This window comes from Aotus nancymaae, unplaced genomic scaffold (assembly GCF_030222135.1).
Source record: "Aotus nancymaae isolate 86718 unplaced genomic scaffold, 86718_ANA_hifiasm-v0.15.2.pri h1tg000016l, whole genome shotgun sequence".
NCBI classification, from domain to species: domain Eukaryota; kingdom Metazoa; phylum Chordata; class Mammalia; order Primates; family Aotidae; genus Aotus; species Aotus nancymaae.
In genome coordinates this window covers 52998718-53021337 of record NW_026988428.1, presented here as the reverse complement: position 1 = coordinate 53021337, position 22620 = coordinate 52998718, and the positions used below count along the sequence as shown (strand labels likewise).

At 36.6% G+C, this 22620-nt stretch overlaps 2 protein-coding genes across 2 annotated transcripts in view; one reads left to right on the top strand and one right to left on the bottom strand.

Moving 5' to 3' along the window:
* Positions 1-2699: 2699 nt before the first annotated feature.
* On the bottom strand, positions 2700-19022 carry GOLT1B (golgi transport 1B). The gene is made up of 5 exons (XM_012435703.2): positions 18864-19022; positions 13799-13890; positions 12267-12445; positions 8528-8609; positions 2700-5225 (listed from the first exon to the last, which is right to left on the bottom strand). Exons 1-5 carry the CDS (start codon positions 18886-18888, stop codon positions 5187-5189), a joined length of 417 nt encoding a protein of 138 aa, XP_012291126.1. The 5' UTR covers positions 18889-19022; the 3' UTR covers positions 2700-5186.
* Positions 19023-19167: 145 nt separating this feature from the next.
* Positions 19168-22620, top strand: part of RECQL (RecQ like helicase) — a 42467-nt gene continuing 39014 nt past the window's right edge. The window contains exons 1-2 of the mRNA XM_021673830.2: positions 19168-19638; positions 21167-21214. Coding sequence (XP_021529505.2) covers positions 21199-21214 — 16 coding nt within the window. The 5' untranslated portion in view covers positions 19168-19638; positions 21167-21198. The remainder of the gene's footprint in view (positions 19639-21166; positions 21215-22620) is intronic.

The window sequence follows — 22620 nt, the reverse complement described above, 5'->3', positions numbered from 1 at the left end:
GGGAGAGGAAGGAGAAAATATGAAGATATTGGTTTTCTGAGGAGAGTTAAGACAAGTAATGTTTAGTGCGTTGGGGGTAGATAAAAGTGAAGCAGGGAGACTCAAGTTAACCAATTTCACACTATCTTCTGAATTAAAATATTTTACCACTCATTTCCAAAATAATGTAATAGTGCATATAAATTAATGTACAGCCACCGACTACAGGATAATTCATAATACATGGCTGCTAACAGTGTATGTTATGTAAAAGCAGCACAAAGAGGACAAATATAGCAAAAGGTTTTGGATCAGGATACAAACAACAAAACACTAACACTGATAGCTCTTTTGGAGATGTTGAGCCATATAAACCTTGGTAGCTCAGAAATGTGAAGAATGATTCCATAATTCTGTGATGTGAATTAGGTTGAACACCAGCTGTTGCCAGGTGTGATCATCAAATAGGAAGGTGGGATAGTCAGTTGTCCTACTTCTAATCTATGTCACTGGGCCAGAAATACTCTCAGGACAATACATGTTATTTTTCATAACACTTTAAATTTGAGACCTTTGAAATCCATTGTTAAATTCAACTTTCATATCAAATTCATGTATTAGATCCTGTATTTCACTTAGAAGCATACTTAGAGAGTTTGACCTGGTATGACACTAAATAGTAGAGTTAGTGTTTTAGCACCAAGACTGGTCCTTATACCGCCATGGAACTCATAGTCACCTCACAAGGTCACATCACAACAGAAGAGTCTTCTTCAGGGATTCAATTACCCATGATTATCAGTATTATTTCATATGTGTAAAAGACTATTGTGCAAGTGATCCCTCTTGTCATAGGGTATTATATCTGGCTTTCATCACTTAAGAAATACATTTTATTTTCTCCTTGGGATAATTCTACTTCATAATAGCAGCTGCAATGACAAACAAAACCCAAGAACTCTTCATTTCATACTGGAAAGAAAGGAGAATTAGTGGTTCACACCAGCCTCAAAACTTTAGGAGTAGCTTCTGGTTTCCCCAGCAGCCTCCCTTTTCTAGTAAAGAAGGGCAGCCAATCTGTAGGCATGGTCTTTCGTTTATCTACGATCCCTCCATTGGCAAGCTACTGGGTAAAGTCCTAAAGAATGTGAAGTAGAAAGACGGACTTCTGTGGTGGCCAGATCATTAGAGTCAACTCTATGGCTGACAGAGGCTGATTTCAATATATTAAAAGTGATCGGGTGGCTAGCACCAGAAGAGCTGAAATAATGAACTTTCACTCATTAAACCAACATTTACTGGGCACCTATTGAAGGCCAGGAACTGGAGACACAAATGTGAGTAAGAAGAGATTTCGAACCTCAAGAATCTTTTCTGTAACCAAATCAATACAAAGCAAGTGGAAAGCTGTAGGAGAGGACGAGGAAGGAGCAGCTGTTTGGCCTAGCTGGTCAGGAAAGATATGATAGCAGTGACATTTCAATCAGGCCTTGAGTAAAGCTAAGGTCATAGAAACACATATTAGTCAATGAAGAATTTGGGGCATGCTTCTAGTGTTCCGTCTCCTACATGGATACAGGTAACAGAAGAACTGAGGTTGGGGCCTTTTGGCGCAGGTCAAGATGAGAGAGACAGGCTGGATGTTTAATAGCAGATTCAAGACTTCCCATTCACCCAACAATAGTCTGAATTTGCAGCTTAATTAGTGAATTCAACAAATACCTACTGGATATTTTAAGTGGTAGACTTGGCCAGTAGTTTTTTTGGCCTTAACAAAATTTACAATCAAACCACTGCAGGTGTTGTGGTAATCTTATTTAGGTGACAAAGATTCTTTCCATTCTGAGAAAAAATATTAAAGCATCTAATTTCTAAATTCCCTGACCACTTTTTAAATTTTGCAATTAATAGTAGCAATCATAGCAGCTTTCAGAACACTGTCCCAACTGCCTGTAGCAATATAAATTCTGTGGAAGGCTTCTGGATAACACAAATAGCAGTGACAGTTCTAAATCCCTAGGCCTACATTAAACACATTTCTCTTCCCTCTACCACAAAGAAACCAAAAACATAACCCTATAGTAAGTTGAATACATACACCGGCTTGCAAAAAATTACATCTCAAAACAAACCTCCCAGAGTTAAAGCTGATATTATTTTTTTTTCCTCCAGACACCTTTTGAAAATGCAAATCAATCACACAGCTGAAGGTTGAATAGTTTTAGTAACTCTTGACTAGGAGAAAACAAGAGGTTGGGATGTTTAGACCACAGATTCTTCTACCTTTGCAGTACAAGCCAGGCCAAGTTATTTGGAAATACAGCTAAGAATTTACAAGCAATGTTAACATTATAAACACTTAATGAGCAGATGCCACATTTTGTTCTCCTGGGTCTCCCAAATTCAGCACAGGACTTTTAGTATTCAAGAGGTACTCAGAAAATGTCTATTGAATAACATCATAGAGTCTGATTTTTAAAAAACAGCATATTGCCCAAAGTAGTGCCTTTCTTTTTTAGTTTTCAAAATTAGGAATGTTTTTGCTTACATGAAGCCTATTTGTATTCATTAGTACATTTAGAAAATTTGGAAATGAAAGATGTGAAGATTGTTTGATAAGAAAAAAATTGCATATAAGGCGAATTTTTAAAAACTGAGGTTATTTTGCAATGCTAAATTAACTTTTAGCACTTTGTAACACACATATATTTGACCACCAATTAATAGAAAAGTACCCTTTTATTGAGAGGTAAGACAAGTATATTTACAATATTCAATTGTCAAGATAATATAATCTGACAGTGAGACTTTTTAAAGCAGCAGTATTTTCAGGAATTACAATTTATAAGGGGAAAAGAAAAACACTCCAAGTATGTTTCTGTTACAGAAAATACACTTGAACAATGACAGAAACACTTAAGGCTATGTAGTATTAGACCTTTTCCTCCATCTCTATAAAGTACAATTTTGTTACAAAGACAGAAGGCTGATTTTGGGAAGGAAAAAAACAAGAGGATGTATAGTGCTTTCTATCAGAAAACTAGTATGTTTAAAAATAGAGTCTCATCAAGGGTTCTGAATAAGAAATGTAAGTGTTGCCAGGCAGTCCCAAACTCATGTTTGATATTAACTGCAGACGCATTTAAAACTGAAAACTGCTCCAGCCTCTCAATCTTCCTAAGGACTGGGAGATTATCAAACCCTTTCAAGTCTAATAATGCTTTCTGAAATAAGATTGTTGAAAAAGGAATCTCTGTTACAGTGCAAGGAACATTTTGATAGAAATTCATGTCTACAAAGGAGTTAAATGATACAGATGTGTCTTACATTACCAGATACTATTCTTGCTGTAAAAAGGTAGAATCATCAAGCCATTGTAAATAATATGAGTCAAAAATATGTGTAACAGAGTTCTGCTGGGCACCTTACCTAAGTCAATCCTCAAAAGTATATATTTGACACTCTCCAAACGAGGATATTCCTTTTTTGAAGAACATTAGACACAACAGTAGGCTCTTATTATTCCATTAACTATTGAGGTAGGAGTCTCCATTTGTCACTATTATCGCATTTTCACAGACATATCGTTAAGTCAAATGCAAGTACCAAAAATGTCAGTAATCCTCCAGATTAAACCATTACACTATACACCAAGTCTTTCCTTATTTAGATGAGCAAGATTGGGAGTTCTCTGTGTATCAAGAGATTTAACTAAAAATAAAATAAGCTGTAATCTATTTTTGTAGACATGTTTGTAAATGAATACCACAAATTCCAATTATAATTTTATGCATTAAAAAGCTTTGCAACTGTCAAAAAAAGTAAACAGTGCAATCAGTGGTGAAACAAATAGTACTGTGACTGTTTGAAATGTTTTCCTACATCTACAACTAAAGCTGCCACATCTTGTAAAACTAAATAAGAAAACAACTGCGATTTCCTACTGTCTAATAATCAGCAACAGTGGAAAAAAAAACATTTTTATTTAGTGTCATGTTCTTAAGAAACTATAGCCAGTTTAATTACAGTAAAATAACTTCAGCATGTGAACTCAGGTATTTTCTCAATTAATGCAAGATGAGTGATCCTATGAAGGATATGTCATGTTTCTTGACTATTATATGCTAGGAAAAAGCTGAAAATAAGGGAAAACTCAGATTAAATGAGTTTAATCTTAGTATTAAATGAATAGCCCTTTAAAAATAGTTACTTAAGTTTAACCTTTTAACACGTTTTATGTCTTAAAGTAAACATTATCAAGTTTGTTATTTTAATTTGTGAAAAACAAAATAAGCCACTACTAAAATTAAAAAAAAAAAAAAGAAAAAAATTACATCATGACATGGAAAAAATCCATTTGGTTTGTATCATTTAGTATCTTAAATAAGACTATTCAGTGAGATAAGCTATGAAACAGACTACTTCATTCATGGTCAAGAATGCTTTTCTGTTAAATACTTACATGTAATGAATGATATAGACAGATACTTAGGAGGGCAGACTCCCAAGAAATACGAGAATTTCCAGAGTAGGTTGCTGACCAAACTTAGTCAGCTATAATTTAGCAACTAAAAGTTAGTAAAGTATGACCTTTGCATATTCCAACAAAGAATATCTAGTTCAGATTTTCACCTGGCTTCAAAATATTAAGATTCAGAAGAACCACAAAAGTTTTATTTTAACCATGTTTACAAAAAAAAGTAATCCATACATAAAAAAATGGGATTTCCTTGGTTTTAATACATTAAAATGACATAATTCAATCGAATTCATGCATCACTTTCAGAGATAGAGTGCAACTGGAAATATTTTTGCCACTGCAGTGGACGTTTCTAAAAAGCAAATGCCTATGGGTGCTCCTGAGCCTTCAAAATGAAAAGAAACAGGCACCACAGTTCTCTAAGGATGGCTATGTTTTGCACACTGTGGAAAAACAATACAAATAGCCTTCAAGAGTTTCATAAGCATCATAACATAGATTTCATCTCTCCGTTTGCTTGCTGACTTCTTAGTTCACTTGAGTAGAAGAAGCCTGTTTTCACTGGTTCTTTGCTAGTTTGCTGCTGGTACTTTGTAGGCTATACGTTTTGAACTTCTGTAAAGAACATTACAAGCTATTTCATGTAATTTAATTTTGTGCTGAATATTCTTCAAATGACTTTATAAATAACATGATATTTTAAATGAGTCTTCAAATTCACTTGCTGTTATACCATATTGTTGCTTTCTCCAACTTTATCTACGAACTGTAAGGAGAAGAAAAACAGGTAATTAAAGAAAGCCCAGAACATCATAGAACATTATAAAACATTTTATCAACATTTAAAATGTTGATTTTTAAAAACCCAGCCTTACAAGAAGAGTTGTGGAAATTTAAGGTATGACTGACAATGACTAATCCAGTACTACTCACCACCATCTTCTGATACATAAATGTGTATAAAATTTTTTTCTAAAAGTTTTTTGCATGACATGTTATACATATGAATTTAAGGGTGCAACATGAAAAATGCAACACAATGAATAAAAAAATTGTATAAAATGAAGATAACACTGCTAGCTTAACAAAAAATAAAAAATAAATAAAAAAAAACTGAAATGTCAGCCATTCATGCATTAATGAACCCAATAAATATTTCAACTGACCATTACTGTGGATCTCTTCTGGGCCTATGTAGTCTTTGAACAAACAGATTTAACTCCATTAAGTTCAATAATTAACAACAGTTATTGGCTAAAAATACTTTAAATGTGTATTCTGGACTTCAGATTGAAACTGGTAATGACATTAAAATAGATTTAATGATGTAAGCATAAATTTATAATTATGGAATATAAATTTTAACACACATTAATTGTACGTGGTTATTTACTTTGGTTACTCCACCCCAAACATAAAGCAGTTGGGCTTTTTTTTAACATTCCAGATGGTGATGTAAAGGCTGAAATTGTATATAATTAGTAGAGACATTAAAAGTGATATAACCCAAGTGGTTATACTATCAAATTCTAACAATGACCTGATCATTTATTTTATTTCACAATGCATATTTTTTACATAAGCACTTATCATGATGAATAACGATAAGAAACATATTCTATTGTATTGGGTGCCCATTTATGCAAATTCTTGAGAATCCTTAAATTAAGGGCACAAATAATGATTACAACTCTATAAGTTTCAGTACATTCAAAAGCCATTCTGGGTATAAATAACATTAACTACTGTATGAGTTTGCAGATTAATGCAAATGAAATCAGAGTATACCCCTAAACGCCTCTGTTAAACATTTTGTGATATTATCACCAACAGGTGACTGGCAACTGAAACTAAAAGTTGCTCTCAAAGAATTCATGGATTTACTAGAATTTTAAGGTAAATTTAAGTGGAGAGAAAGTACAACTTTCTCTCCAAAGGTAACTTGAAATATTTAGACTGTCTTGGCTGTAAGGTTATGACCCTAAAATTACCCTGGGAATGGAAATGGGATTAGGCTTATAGTGGTACTTATTCTTCCACAGGTAAGCCATCCTTTAGCTCTTTGATAATTTAATAAATGCTATGAACTTCATCTCTAGAAACATCTACAAAAATCTGTGAACAACTTTAGAAAGTTGATTAACTTCCCTGGACCTAACTGGAACTTGTAGTCTTTTAAATTTTCCTTTAAAGCTAGTTTATCCTAGTTATTTAGGACAGAGTTGGACCTATGAAACCAATCCAAAGAAGGACATGAATACTTCTGATATGGGTCTGACCTAGAGCCAAAAGAATTGTAGCCAACTCAGTTGAATTTTAGATTACCCAGATTCTTTTAGAATTTAAGGATTTTGTTTAGTTTTGAAACTTAGGAGGTAGGCTAAGGGACAGTCATCTGGTGTTGTCCTGAAATTCAGCAAGTGCCCTGAGGTTAACAAAATGCCATCCTTCACTCATATGCTTAGCAAAAAATATTTTGAGTTTCCATTATATGCCAGATATTATGCTGGTCACTGAGGATAGAACAATGACTAAAATACAATCTGTCTCTGCCCTCAAGGACTGTAGTTTTACATGGAAGCATCTCCCTTTCTCCTTTCCTTTCTCCTTTCTCTTTTTTGTTTGAGACAGGGTTTTGCTCTATTGCCCAGGCTAGAATGCAGTGGTGTGATCATAGCTTACTGCAGCCTTGATCTCCTGGTTCATGCAATCCTTCCACCTGGGTCTCCCAAAGTGCTGGGATTACAGGAGTGAGCCACCATGCATGGCCTGAAGCCTTTTTCTTGAAAATTAAAACAGAGGTAAGGCTGGGCGTGGTGGCTCACACCTGTAATCCGAGCACTTTGGGAGGCTGAGGTGGGAGGAGTGCTTGAGCCCGAGAGTTTGAGATCAGTCTGAGCAACACAGTGAGACCCTGCATCTAAGAAAAAACAAAATAAAAAAACAACGAAAAAACAGACGTAAATGCTATGAGAGAGTTGTGCACATGAATGTTAAAGAAGCACACCCCGAGCAGCCACAGGGAATCAGGAAAGCTTTTCCTAAGGTGGCAAAAAATAAGGTGAATTCTGAATGACCTTCTGAGCCTCCACCAAGGGCTGTTAGAACCTTGGAGCTAGCAGTTTAGTACAAAACATTTACTGAATGAATACTGAATAAGAGAAACTCTATTTGTCAATTTTGAAAATGTTCTCTTTAACCTTTATTGTCTGATTTGACACTCTTTATTTTATCAAGGTGGAAACCAAGGCACACACTGGAAAACAAATTTGCCAAGCTTGTTCAAACTGTGGGCAGAGCTGGGAACAGACACTTACCATCTGACACCCAGTATAACAGTGCTTTAGTTAACACTTATTTTTTTTTTGAGCAGGGTCTTACTCTGTCACCACCCAGGCTGAAGTGCAGTGGCACAATCATGGCTCGCTGCAGCCTTGACCTTCTAGGCTCAAGCCAATCCTCCCATATCAGTCTCTTGAGAAGCTGGGACTACAGGCACATACCACCACACCTAGCTAAGTTTTGTATTTTCAGGGGTAAAAATGGAGTTTCACCATGTTGCCCAGGCTGCTCTGAAACTCCTAGGCTTAAGCAATCCACCCGCCTCAGCCTCCCAAAGTGCAGGGTGTGAGCCACCTGACCCAGTCTTATTTAACTGTCTTAATCTAGTCTACTTGGTGATACAGTCTGAAAATGAAAATACTGCAGGAAATAATGGTTTCCTTTTTACATTATTGCTTCTAAAATTAGAGATTATATAAAAGTTAAATAAAAAAATGTCCTGAACTCTTAAAAAGAAAGGTAGCGTAGCATATCAAATCTGAGTAACATTAAAAAGTAGAGAATATGAATCCAGAAATGGATACGGTAAAACAAAATTTCACATTTTGTAAAGTTTAGTGATAATTACTTTTTGGTCTTTATGGTACTCATGATCTATGTGAGGTAACTATTTATAAAAAAAAATCATCAATTAACCACATATCAATTACTCAAATTTTTAGAAGTAAAAAGCATCAAATATGTATTTTGTTGGCTTAAAAATATATTGCTAAATACATTACTTACTGATCTAATTCCAGGTAAATTTAGGAGGGATCCAAGGACTGGCACTCTTCTAATAAAGCCAACGACGACAGGAAAGAAGCCCCTGGGAGAGAGAAAAAAAAGTTCTTAATAGTCACACATTTTCTATTTTCAAAATCAATTGCTAACCAAGGAAAAAAAGAAAGTATCCTGTTAAAATTCTGAATAATTTAGGGATTTCAAACTTAGAAATAATTACAAACAATGAAAAATTTTGTGATTGTTGGTAAAAAATGTGAGAAGTGCATAATTAGGTCTAGCTATGTTGTATACTCAGATTATGAGTTAGCTCAACTGCTGAAAATTTTTCCAACTGTGAGCTGTGTGGGGTGAAACTGATCAAAAGAAAGTGGCTGTGGAGACCATATGTGTAGAACCATGAAAATAATAATAACTATCATTTACGAAATAAATACTAAGGGTCAAAACATTTAGTTAACACTAAAGGACTACCTGCTAGGTACTGATCTTCACGGCATGTCTCATCTTTCTTGGTAGAAATACAAGTCTACAGAAGTTATACAGCTTGTAACCAGTTTAAAATTAATAGCAGATCAGTTAAGCTACCTCAATATAGGAAGAGAATGAAATAGTTTATTTTCAAAATGCAAAGAAAGTAAACTTTTTCTGGGTCTTAAAATATGTACTTAAAATATGTACTGTGATATTGTGAACTATATATTTGGTCTTTGACCTCATTTCCTGGCTTACAACTCCTAAAATACTCAGAGTTTCTACAAGGTGATGTCTTTTTGTATACTAAGGAGTTATCAATGGTTGGCAGCACCTAGGTAGCTTCAGGATGGGGGCTGGTCATCAGAAAGACCAAGGCAAGATTAGAGGGCTAGAAATTTGAGCCCTACCTCCTAACCTCCACAAAGGGAAGAGGGGCCGAAGGTGAAGCTGATCACCAATGGCCAATGATTTAATCGATCATGCCTAGTAATGAAGCCTCCATAAAAACCCAAAAGGACAGGGTTCAGGGAGTTGCAGAATAGCTAAACACAAGGAGGTTCTCGGAGGGTGGCAGGCTGGGGAGAGTTTGGGGTATCTGTGACTCTTCCCCCTTTTCTTGCCCTATGCATCTCTTTATCTGTATCCTTTGTAATATCCTTTATAATAAACTAGTAAACGTCAGTGTTTCCTTGAGTTCTGTGAGCCTCTCTAGCACATTAATCAGATCAAAGAAGGGATCGTGGGAACCTCAATTTAGAGCTGATCAGTCAGAAGCACGGGTAAAACAACCTGGGGCTTGTGGCTGGCATCACTGGAAGTAGAGGACAGCTGCGGGACTGAGCCCTCAACCTGTGTGATCTGGAGCTATCTCCATGTAGACAGTATCAGAATTAAATTTGGAGGATGCCCAGCTGTTGTCTGTTGCAGACAACTAATTGTTTCATTGCTGTATGGGGAAAACCCCCCACACATTTGGTCACAGCAGTCTTCTATGTTGATTGTGGTAAGACGAGTACAGGAAAAGCTGTTTTCTCCAGAGTTAGGAATGAAAATACTACAATGAATAGAATTCAGAAATTAAGCAATAAGATTCTGTTATGAATCTGTAGAAGTCAAAATAAAGAAACAGAAAGTAGAATTTTTAAAATTAGACAAGTATGTTGATGGTATATGTGCGTGTTTCAAACAAAAGCACAATTATTTTCTAGTAGTACTGTTTTCAAAAGATCATTTATTTTAAGTATTGTTTTAAAATATAAAAATGTGTGATTTCAAATGCTGTTTTTCAGGATTATAAATATCTAGAAAAACAATGCCAGAGACCCTTGGAAGTAAATCTCCAGCTCAGAATATCTCGGATCATAACAAAACCCAACAACAAAAACTAGTATTTATACCACAAAGCTCTTTAAACCACAAAACCAATGTAGTCTTCCAAGCTTATCAATGATACTAGGACTTCCCATTTTTATTCATCTCAAAGATCAGCTTTGGCTTTTAACTTCATTCCTAAAATTCCTAAATAACTAAGAAAGCCAATGGTTTTCTTAGTTCTTAAGGAGCTTAAGTTTTCTGCTGCAAGATACACCTGCTAAAACAAACTCCTTTTCTTTACTCTCTTCTCTCTTAGCCACTATGAGCTTTATTCCTAGTTCTTCTCCCAGCTCTTTTCCTAGTTCCTTCCAGTGTTTTCTTCTTTTTCTCTACCCACCCTAAAATGTCAAGAGTACTTCAAGATTCCAGTCTTAACATTCTATACTCTGTACTGTATTAAGGGCCTCCTGACTGGCTCCTTTGACTTCAATTTTCCTCTTTAATACATACTTTATCCAGATATCAGAACAATCTTCCTAAAACCCCTACCTGGTTGTATCACCTCTGGCTTAAAAATCTCTGTGCCCTATACCCTCGACCTTCTTCAAACATTACTCCCCCAGCCCAAATTTGGTTACAGGATAAGATACTTTTCTTAACAAGTAATCAAAGAAAGTTTGCAACCTGGCTCCAGACTTCATTTTCAGTTTCATTATCAACCATTTCCTTCAAGTGCTCACATGCTCCTGTTCTGCAGGAGCATTCATTCTTTTCAGAACAAGCTGTGTATTTTCAGGGCCCTGTCTGTTCCTTCTGTCCAGTTAACTGTTGTTTCCTTTTCATTTATAAGATGAATTCTTACCCATTCTTCAAACCCCAGTTTATGAGTTAACATTTCTTACCTCTCTTTGAATTTACTAATTCTTTAATCATGCTCCTACAATATTTGGCATATACATTTATAATGTCAATATAACTTTATCCTACTGGTATTTTTAGAGTCTACTTTCCATAATAGAAATGAGAGATTTTCTAAAGCAGATTTGGTACTTATTTTTACGTCTCCTATGAGTAATACAATCCTGGCAGATAGAAGACAAAGGATATGCATTTCTGGAATAAATAATTAAGACCAACCCTACTTAAAGGTATTTTCTCTTTTTGAGATGGAGTCTTGATCTGTTGCCCAGGCTGGAGTGCAATGGTGCAATTTTGGCTCACTGCAACTTCCGCCCCCCAGGTTAAAGCGATTCTCCTGCCTCAGCCTCAGAGTAGCTGAGATTACAGGCACCTGCCACCACGGCCGGCTAACTTTTGTATTTTTGGTAAAGATGGGGTTTTGCTGTGTTGGCCAGGCTGGTCTTAAACTCCTGACCTCAAGTGATCCAACTGCCTTGGCTCCCCCAAAGTGCTGGGATTACAGGCATGAGCCACTGCACCTGGTTGAAGGTATGTTCATACACATACATATATATACACTATTGTTTACCTAACTGGTATTTACAAAATATTAACAGATCAAAATCTCCCATAGTGGTATATTTGGTAAACAATCTTCTAATATGTACATGTGCTAAATAAATTGGCATCAAGTGGTAGTAATTACTAAGTATAAGATTCTACACACTAAAATGCTGGATCTATCTAACTACTTATCACTATTTAGTTGATAAAAAATATCAAGCATAAAGATGGTGCCTTAAAATGCTAATAAAGTAAACTTTATTGTGCTGACAACACAAGATAATTTATACCATTACTTAGGCAATCATTTACATTTGATAAACATTTTTATAGTTGCTTGATCTAAAACTATAATAAAAGATTCAACTTCAATAAAATTCCTTTTAAGGAAATGATCATCATCTTATTCCAACTGATGCAAATATCTGGGTTTTTGTAATAATATCTGACATACTGGTTTACTGAAAGAGACAATAATATGCCTTACCTGAACAAGAGAAAAAATCCATAAATTTCGAAGATCATGCCTATCAAAGGCCAACCAATAAGGACTACAAATACTCCACCCAGAAAAAATCCTGTAGCTTTCATTTTATGTTTTTGGAAGAAGAATCTAAATGTTCTTTCTAAACCAATTACAAAAGCCAAGCCGGCCACAAATAAAACCTAAAAGAGAAAGAAAATACAACACCGAAAAGGTAGTTAAACACACTGCATAAATTTGAAAAGTAAAGCCAAAGCTAAATATAAAAAAAGAAGCACATTTGTTTGGCTTTTAATGTGGGCAACTGGCCAGACAGAACTGTAATGTACAACCAAAAAGCAGAACCAAGGAGTGGGTTATGCATGTTAAAGCTGTAGTTTTGTTCCACTTGTCTCATTCCTCTTCTATCTTGATTAAATGGAGAAAAAGAGAAACAAAGAAAGATTAGACGTTACCAAGGGGCATCTGTGTTTGCAGTAGTTTTCCTAGTTTTAGCTGGATGAGGAAGGCTTAGTCAAGCAGATGAGTTGGCAAGGCATAAAGAGGAAAGCTGCCCATAAATATGTCACCCCAGGGTATTCCTCTTGGTTCTGAAATATTCATCATAGGCTACAGGAGTTTCTATGGATGGGAGAAATATTGACATGGCTAAGTTGATAGTAGAAGAAACAACGTAAAGCCAAGAAGATTCTAGTTTTATAAATTCTAGAATATCTGGTGGCAGCAGAAATAAAAATACAACCAAGTGTTTTCAAATATTTTGAATGTATTCTGACTGTGGACAAGAAATGGTGGTGTATTAAGAGCTTGCTTTCCCCAGGTTTGCTTTCCAAATACTTGCCCCCCCCATTAACTTTCTATAGTGAAAAACATTTCACACAAATATATATTAAGCCTAATGGTTAAACTTCATATTCTAGGATACCAGTGCTATTATCATTTATGAAGATATCAATTTTGAACAATTTTGCTATCCTTTATCATTTCCAATTAAAAGCCCAAATATATATATACATATAGTGACTCCACTGCCTTAGAAGGGTTATTATTTATTTCTGGAACGTAACCTCCACACATGAATAGCATAGTACACATTCCAAATAAACAACCATTAACAAAGAGATATAGTTTTTTTAAAAAAAGTTAAAAAAATCTGTTTATCTTATGCAGCTGAATCAAATTCGAAGTCTTGGATTTTTAAAGTAAAAATACTTTAGCCAATTTACCAAGACACAGGACTATCAAGTCATCTATTTTGAATTCCTATTTAGAGGCAGCCTTCATTTAATCTATTGTAAATCTCATGACAAACACTTAACAGAGTAGTTATGGAATTAGAAAACCTCATTAAGTGTTTACCTTTTATTTAAACAGAAAGCTGACAGGTTTCATTCCTGATGGAAATAGAGAATGTAACAGGAATTACTTATAAGTAATAGTGAATTATTTTCCCCAAATTTAATAGCAGCTAATAATTCATTTGTAGGTAAAATTTTCCTTATAAATTTAGTTAAAATATATATTTAAAAACTCACATTTCCAATAGCCAGTAGTGCTTTGTCAAAAAAGAGAATCATTCCAAAGAACAGGAAAAACACTCCAAATCCTGTTAATCCCATTCCAATTTCTGCAATATAAGTTATATGGTTAAGGGCAGAGAAAAATTAAAGTCACATTAACATCCCTATAAACTAAGTAAGAAAATGTTCCAGTTTTCCTTTCATTGATATAAGAAAACAGGTACTTAACATTGCAGGTTAACTTCATAATGACATTTATTTAGATCTATAACAAATTAATTATCAGCAAATTATTTCAAAATTTAAGACATGAATGAAAATTTCTAATCCTTATGTGGGAGACAGTATTTCTCAGACATAGCTATAATAAAAAAGATAAATCAGGATTCTAAACCTTTGGTTTTATATATATATATATTTGTTTTTTCCTCCTAAGAAGCTCTCTTGTTTCAGACATGAATGTATAGGTTTCCTTTAATTACTTATCTCCTTTCACATTCTATAATTATTATTTATATGCACAATATCTCTAGTTCTTTCTTACTCTTCTTAAAATTAATTCCTTCTTTATTCCATTAGAAAGGTTACGGTAGGCCAGCATTAGAAAGGTTACGGTAGGCCAGTGTATAATCATTCAATTATACACTGCTTGTCACAAGGGCAGCAAGAAATATTTTGAAAATCACGGTAGCAGTCTTCTCAAAATCAAATTTTCAGGTCAGGCATCACTTTTAATTTCTTGATTACTTATTATGGACTTTTCATCTATAAATTTACCTAAACTATAAATCCACTTACATATTTAAAGTCCTAAAATCAACTCTCCAAAGTTTCAAAGAATACTGTTTTACTTTATATTAATATTCTAGGTTGTTAGTGTTTCATTCAAAAACAAAGAATCGTTGATCAACTGCCAGATGCAAGGAACTGTTCCAGGTACTGAATATACAGTGGTAGACAAGGTGTAAGCTTTAAAGTCTATGTTTATCTTGCATATAAAGTTAATACTTTCATTGACTGTGCCTTCTCTAGTCTTATCTTTTTAGTATGAAAAGTCTTAACTCCTAAGGTGACAGATGTACTCTTCTATTAAAGCACAATTCACTAAGTCACCTCCTTGATCATTTTAGTTTTGATTTTAGAAAACAGCCACCAATCCACAGTTTAGCTAGAAGCAATGTCTGCATACAGATGAGTCAGAGTAGAAGCCACTGTATTTTTGGAAGCACAATTTAAAATACACTATCACTGACTTCTGATCTATTGCTTAACATTCTTGCCTCAAATCCAGAAAGCTAAAATCTAGGTCACAGCTACTTAAAAAAATCTTAAATCATATAAAATGTTCTGATAAGTTGAAAACTTGTAACAACTTTAGCTTTTTCTACATTCCTCACCTGCTCAATTTCCTGATAACTAGGGTCTTCCATTCTAGCCACCTTTGTTTCCAAAATTAGTCTAAAATAATTCAGGTATCTGGTCTATAAATACACCAGTTAAAGCATATTCAACACACATTCCTATGAAAATTTGAGTCTGATACTTTCATGATTAAATGCCTTAAGAGAATTTACCAAATTAACTGTTTGGATAGCAGACATAATTTCAGAGAGGAAAATGTGGACAAAAGAGCAAGTAAAATTATATTAAATAACTATTTAGTAGTTAGGATTAAACATTGGCAGCTTTGTTACTTGAATATGACTCATTTCTATCTTCTCACAAATAACCTTGATGATTACATACAAATTTTGAGATGTTTTTAGAAAGGAAAGTATATGGAAAGACACCTACTACGTACTGAGAATTTACCACAAACTTGGTCTCATGAAGTACGTACGTCACATACCTTATGTAAATTAATATTTCTAATACTACTAGAATACAGGCGTAATTACATCATTTTAAAGATGGAGGAAATTGAAGTTTAGAGAGTTGACTTAAGTTGCCTAAAGCCACTCTTCTAGTTAAGCATTTGAACCAAGGTCTTTTGAATTCAAAGCCGATGTGCTTAACCATTAATGTCATACTTTTTCCCACAGAAGTTTTGTTTTTTAGGTTAAACATATTTGGTTACATGAAACTCAAGGACACTGGAGTATATTGAACTTCTGGGGGAACGTGTCTTTTAGGGGATTCAAGTATGATATTAGCTTGTTATCTAACATAGCCAAGTGGAACTATTAAAAATCAACCGCAGTGAAAAAGAACAATGTCTGAGTATGGTTTACCATGTAATGAAGTGTTCATACAAAATTTTTATAATTTATTTAACAAAATTGTGAGGTAAAAAGTAGCACTGGCCCCATGGCTCATATGTGCAACCATGGACCTAGAGGTATTAAGTAACTTGCTCTTGATCACAGAAGCACCAAAAATATGTGTGTAGGTGCTGACGATATGGAATCAGGTACGACAGTCTGTGGAGTCAGCATTCAACCAGTTTTCTCACTCCACTGACAATGGTCCTGCAACTACAACATGGGAACCACAATATTCCCACTACTTTATCCAGTACAGTCCAGCAGGAGACATTGCCCATAACATCTTTGCCAGAACTGGCACTGGCAATGATATTGCCAAGTGGCTTCTGATCCGCACCAGTGAAAAGTCTCAAATTGGCCTCACTGTGCCTTTTTCTCACCTCCAGGTTTCACTTCTTCCCCATCCTTATGCATTCATAAGCCCTCTCTGCCTATCAAAAGCCTGGCATAGAGCTGCCTTCTTCCCATCAGAATAACATCCAGTAAAACAAACTTATTATCTCCCTTCACTTCTCCCATGTTTAAAAAACTGCCCAAAAGTTAAAAAAAAATGATAAAAGCAATCTAATAAAACGAATCTGTGTAACATAAGGAGCATACTGTAGAAATTTTATGAGGAAAGACATGCATAATCTAATGGCAGACACTGTTAGCATTTTGATATTTGCAATTTTTAAAAGCAGCATTGTATTTCTTACTGTGCCCTTTGAAAAACAGAAGTCAAGAAAGAATTCAATTGAACATTAACTGTACTGGAGAACACAATTATCACACTAGAATTTTAGACAATGTGATGAGATGAAGATTTAGAGGCAGCATGGAACTGCCCCTCCTCCATCCCTCTGAAAAAGTCTTGTCTTTTTTTGGGGGGGTGCGGGGATGGTGGTGAGGAAAGTCGTATTATAGAATCCCTTAAAAGAATCATAAATTTCCATTTATTCTACTCTGATCAGGGCTGGGTCACTCTCTCTAAAAATCAAAATCCCAGAATAATCCTGGCAAATCACTTGAATGATGGCCAATCCCTGCAGTTTAAACACATTCACACACAAACACAATTTGAAATCCAAAATGCATTTGGTTCACTAATCATTTATGCTTCAATCCACTGTTTCACCTAAAATGTGTGACATGTGAACAGCAAAGAGTAAAATTTCATTGTCCTCACAAAATTTAATGAAGTGAGGAGAAAGCTTCTCAGAGAGAATGCCCATAGTCCAACCCCACCCTCTTGTTTTTGGAACGATGTAAAGCAGGTGCTCATCACTACATTAAGTCTTCAATAAGATAATTTCTATGCACAGGAATTGTGCACAGAAATTATAAACTTGATATATATAAAGTTTATATCAAGTCTTCTTAGATGATAGTGGGGTACAGTGCAAAAGGTTTCTGAGTCAGCAGACCTGGGATCAAGTCTTGTTTCTGTCACTTTTTTTATGACCATGCACTGAATTTCTTTTGTGCCTCATTTAACTTATGAAAGGGGCATGCTTCTCTTTGCTTTACAGGGCTCTTATAAGAATTGTGCATAATGATTTATATGAAAGCACATGGTAAACGGAAAGAAAATACCTTTACATAAATGCTAGTAAGTATTATTACACTAGATTCCCACCCCCTCAAAACTACACTTTAATTTTCTTTAATCAGAACAGGCCAGGCCAATGGACCAAAGTCGACAGCAACCTTGGGGCACGTGGCCCCAAGGCGCAGGCCCAGTCCAACCTCAGGAGGGAAGATAGCCTGATTGGAGTAGCAGTGTGTGTAGGAGGCCTTAGAAGCTCTGTGAAGTTGGTCTGCCATGACTTAAATCTACACATGAAGACTAAGGGCATTTTAAATAAAGTTCTGTTTTTCACTTCAACATACTGTTTAAGTCATAAAATCTGGAAAATCTGAGTTAACTGGAATGAAATGAAAGGCGTGGCAGATAAAGCAAACTGAGACAAAAACAGACTCATATGACCATCAAAAGATGAGACACAGAGCTTGGGCAGACATAAATACAAAAATCATTAATATTAACAAAAAGCAGTAGGAAAGTGGAAATATAACGAAAGAAAAGGAAAGCAATTATCAGTACTAGCTTTAGAGATGAGATAGGCCTGGAGAACTGAGGCAGAGAGAGTGTGATGCTAAAATAATGAAACAAGCCACAAAGCACAAGATACAATACTAAGAAAGATATCCTTTAATGGAACACAAAGTGCCTTTTCTCTACTGCTTGAAACTTTAGCGGGTAGAAAGTGAGAGCGTTTCAAGAGATTTCTAAAAGGTTGCTTGCAGTACTGGCAAAAAGCGAATATTCAAAATACCACATTGAAGTGTAAGCATATTTTAAAAAGAATCTACTGTAGGCGACATTTAAAATACCGCCTCCCAAATAAACAGCCAGCTAGGGACTTGTAGAGGACCCGAAGTGTGTCATGTGCATAAACGATCCCAAGAATGGGCCGCGGGCACCACGCAAACTTTCTCTTGTGGCGAGCCCCCAGAACAAAGCGCCTTTCTCACTGGGGATGAGGATATCAGCGCGACCCTGGAATGAGACAGACTCTCGGCTAAAGTTCCCCTCCTCAGCTAGGGCGTCCCACCCCGCCCCACAGACTCTTCTCCCAGGTCAGGTCCACCACTGCAAGTCTAGCCCCGGCATCCCGAAGGCAGATCCTTCGGGTCACAGAAGCCCTAGCTCGGTCTCGCAGGCCGCCGCCCCCAACCCGGAGCTTCATTCATTGACCCCAGCGGAGGGGCGAGACCCAGCAGAGCGATGGGTGTGCGCGGCTCGAGGCGGGGGCCCCGGGGCAGGTGCTTACTCTGCGTGTCCGTTAAGGAGATCATGGCTGCAGTGGTGAGGACAGCGGCGATACAACCTCGGAAAGTCCAGGATGGGAAGCTGAGTCGGGAGAAATGAAGCCGGGAAACAGCCCAGGCGAGAGCCGCCACGTCTTCCGGAAACACGCAGCCACCCTCACCGCCGCTTTAAGACCGCGTCCTATTGGCTAAACCTGCTTCCAATCTCAACCAATAATTCGTAATCTTGTTCGGTGACGCTCTTGGTGACCACACCCCTTGACCAATTAAAGAAGGTTGTTATTTGCGATTGGCTGAACTGACCGACCCGGAAGGGTGGATGCTCTCAGCTAGGTGGCGGGAAGATTTTACTCCAGAGCTGCGAAAAGAGGTGCTTAACTGGCTCGAGGCCGGGGTGCTTTGGGGTCCGAGATACGAGAGTCGGACACCGGGGAGTCGGACACCGGAGAGTCGGACTGGGCTCTGGGATAACTCTTGTTACAGCTCTGAAGGGTCAAGGGTGTGTGCTTCTTGTTTGAGTCTTCTCTTTCCTGCTGGAGGGCGAGGCCGGTCTGTTGCGGATCACTTCCTTTGGCCTATGAAGAAACGGGAACGTTACTCACTGCTCTGCTCTGAGAACTGCAGCCTTTAGGAGCGCGTTCGCCTGTCGACTGGTCAATTGAGCGCCCCATTCTTTTCTATGCAGGAAGCTTGACCACCAAAGCCTGTTTATTAGCAGCCGCCATTTGTTGGTAATACTACTGGGGATGTTTCTTCCATCCCCTACTTCATCATAGCGTAAGGAAGGATGTTATTAATATTATACTATTGCTTCTAAGTGCAGGTGGCAGGGAGAGAGAGGATTTAGCCTATGGTTCCTTAGTGGCGTTTCCTACAACATTGATGACTGGCTGTGGCCCTGTAAAATTTTCCTGTGGATGCCTAGTTTATAGACCTGCTATAGTTCAATCTCTGGATACATTTTATGTTGAGATACCTTTTGCTACTAAATCATATCATTTTGGGAAGGAGCAGTCTTTTAACAGCATAATCAAAGGAGTTATTTGAAATCGTGGGGTGGGGGTGGAAATTGGATATAGACTATTATCTTTTCATAAGGGTAGAAACAGCCCCTGCTTTCAGCCTTAGCAAACCTGAGCCCTCACTATATCAAGGCATTTTGCTGGGCTGTGAGGATACAAAGGTGAAGAGATTGAACCCCAGCCCTGCAAAGGACCTTACATCTGTGGAAGGAATGTTACATTTTCATTACATGAAGGGATGTTTGTATAGGTAAAGAATTAGAAGTCCTTGGTTTATTCACCTATTTCGCCATCTTTTAAGTGTGGTTATTCCACATTCTTTAGCAAGGCAAAAAAAAAAAAAAAAAAAAAGGGTCAGCCTATCTTTCCAGACTAGTGGTGGCTTCAGAATTCTATGTAGGAAGGGCATAAGGTCAGCAGTCTAAGGGTAGGTGGTGCAGAAGTGACATTTGGAGAGCATTCTTAGTTTTAGAAAATGTCCGTATTAGAGAGATTGGAGAAGTGTTTATAGGATAATGGGGAATTTAAAGTTTCTACTGTCAAGTCCTATTTTCCATTGTCCATATGCATGCTTAGGTTTTAGTCATTCATTGATATTTAGAATTCATTAATGCAAACCATTTCCCCCTCACCTCTAACTGCATTGTATTCTCTTTTAAAAACTAGCTTTTCTATAGAATAACAATTTCTCTTTTAAGATTGAGCTTATATTGATTGCAATTCTTTAAAGCAAGTGCTCAATAAAATGTTAGATGATTAATTTTATTATTTATGTTGCTGTATTTTGCTTAATCTGGTATATTTGAATCTATTCAACTTATTTATAAGATTGCTATCCTCCCAGTTTTACAGGTAGGGAAAGAGGCTTAGAGGAACAGCATATGCTACTTTGCCTAACATAGTAATTTAGTCACATAGCAATTGGTGCTAGAACTGTTGAATGTTCGCTGGTTTTTCCTTACATTACTTTGTATCTGGTGGATGTTTGCTAAATGTTATTGATACTGTACTTGTCATGTGTACGTTTATGTAACTTTGGACACTTCTCTGAAATCTAGAGTCAGTTCTGAGTGTTGTGAGTTTTTAAGCTGAAATCTAGAGAGTTTTCAAAAAAAAAAATTAATGTCAAAAGAACTATGTGGTTCTTATATGAAAGGTCACTGCAATATATTATTTACTTTCTAACATTTTCTGTACTTAGGAATGAAGATTACTGTTGACTGAGCATCATTAATAGTACTATTTTTAAAAACTTGTTGTCATTGTTGTGCTTTTATTTTTAGAAAGAAATTTGGATCTCCAATTCAGGCTTAGAATGGCATCCGTCTCAGGTTAGTAGCAGTGACTACATTTTCTTATTCCTTCCGTTCTATTTCTATGATATTTGAGAAAAAATGTTTGTTTTAAAAATTCTGATTATAGAAATGATTTTTTTTTTCAGCTTTTTCTGTGTTTGTTTGAGATGAGTCTCGCTCTGTCTCCAGGCTGGAGTGCAGTGGTGCAGCCTCGGCTCACTGCACCCTCTGCCTCCTAGGTTCAAGCGATTCTTCTGCCTCAGCTTCCTGAGTAGCTGGGAATACAGGCGTGCACCACCACACCCAGCTAATTTTTGTATTTTTAGTAGAGCCGGAGTTTCACCATGTTGGCCATGATGGTCTCGATCTCTTGACCTCGTGATCGGCCTGCCTTGGCCTCCCAAAGTGCTGGGATAATGGTGTGAGCCACTGTGCATGGCCTTTTCAGCATTTTTTTTTTTTTTTTTTTTTTTGAGACTGAGTCTCACACTTTGCCGAGGCTGGAGTGCATTGGCACAATCTTGGCTCACTGCAACCTCTGCTGCCTGGGTTCAAGCGATTCTCCTGCCTCAATCTCTCGAGTAGCTAGGATTAGAGGCCCCTGCCACTGCGTCCAGCTAATTTTTGTAGTTTTTAGGAGAGATGGGTTTCACCATCTTGGCCAGGCTTGTCTTGAACTCCTGACCTCGTGATCCACCCGCCTCAGGCTTCCAAAGTGCTGGGATTACAGGTGTGAGCCACCGCACCAGGCCCTTTTTCAGCTTCTTTATTGAGGTAAAATATACATTACAAACTTTGCCATGCTAACTGTTATTAAATGAATAATTTATTGGCATCAAATGCATTTAGACTCTTGTACAACCATCACCACTATCTATCTCGAGATCTTTTTCGTCTATTCAAACTCAAATTCTATACTCATTAATCTGTAACTTTCCATTTCTTACCTTCTCCTAATCCCTGATAGCCACTATTCTACTTTCTGCTTCTTGACTATTTTAGGTACCTCGTATAAATGGAATCATGCATTTACCCTTTTGTGTCTAACTTTTACCTTGTGTCTAAATAAAGGCAATAACAGAATCATGCTTTTGCCTATTTCTCTTACAGCTTAGTATACATTGACCCTTTCCCCAAAAGAGCAGCTACAAATTATCTTTATTCATCTTTGGGTGGTGCTCATTTCTCCTTTTGCTGAATCATGTCCTCCTTAGTAATACTGTAATGTATTGGAGAGGGACCAAATAAAAGGAAAAACCCAAATGTGGTTTTTATACACATTTTAAAAAGGAAGAAAGGCTTCTAGCTATTACAGTTCTTGTTTTCCAATGGGTCATGTGGTCATAGCTTGTACTTTATAACTGCCTTCTTCAACTACCCATTCCATATTCCTTGGTTCTCAGTTGGTAATGGGTCTTTGCTTGGTGGGGACTGCTTGCCTT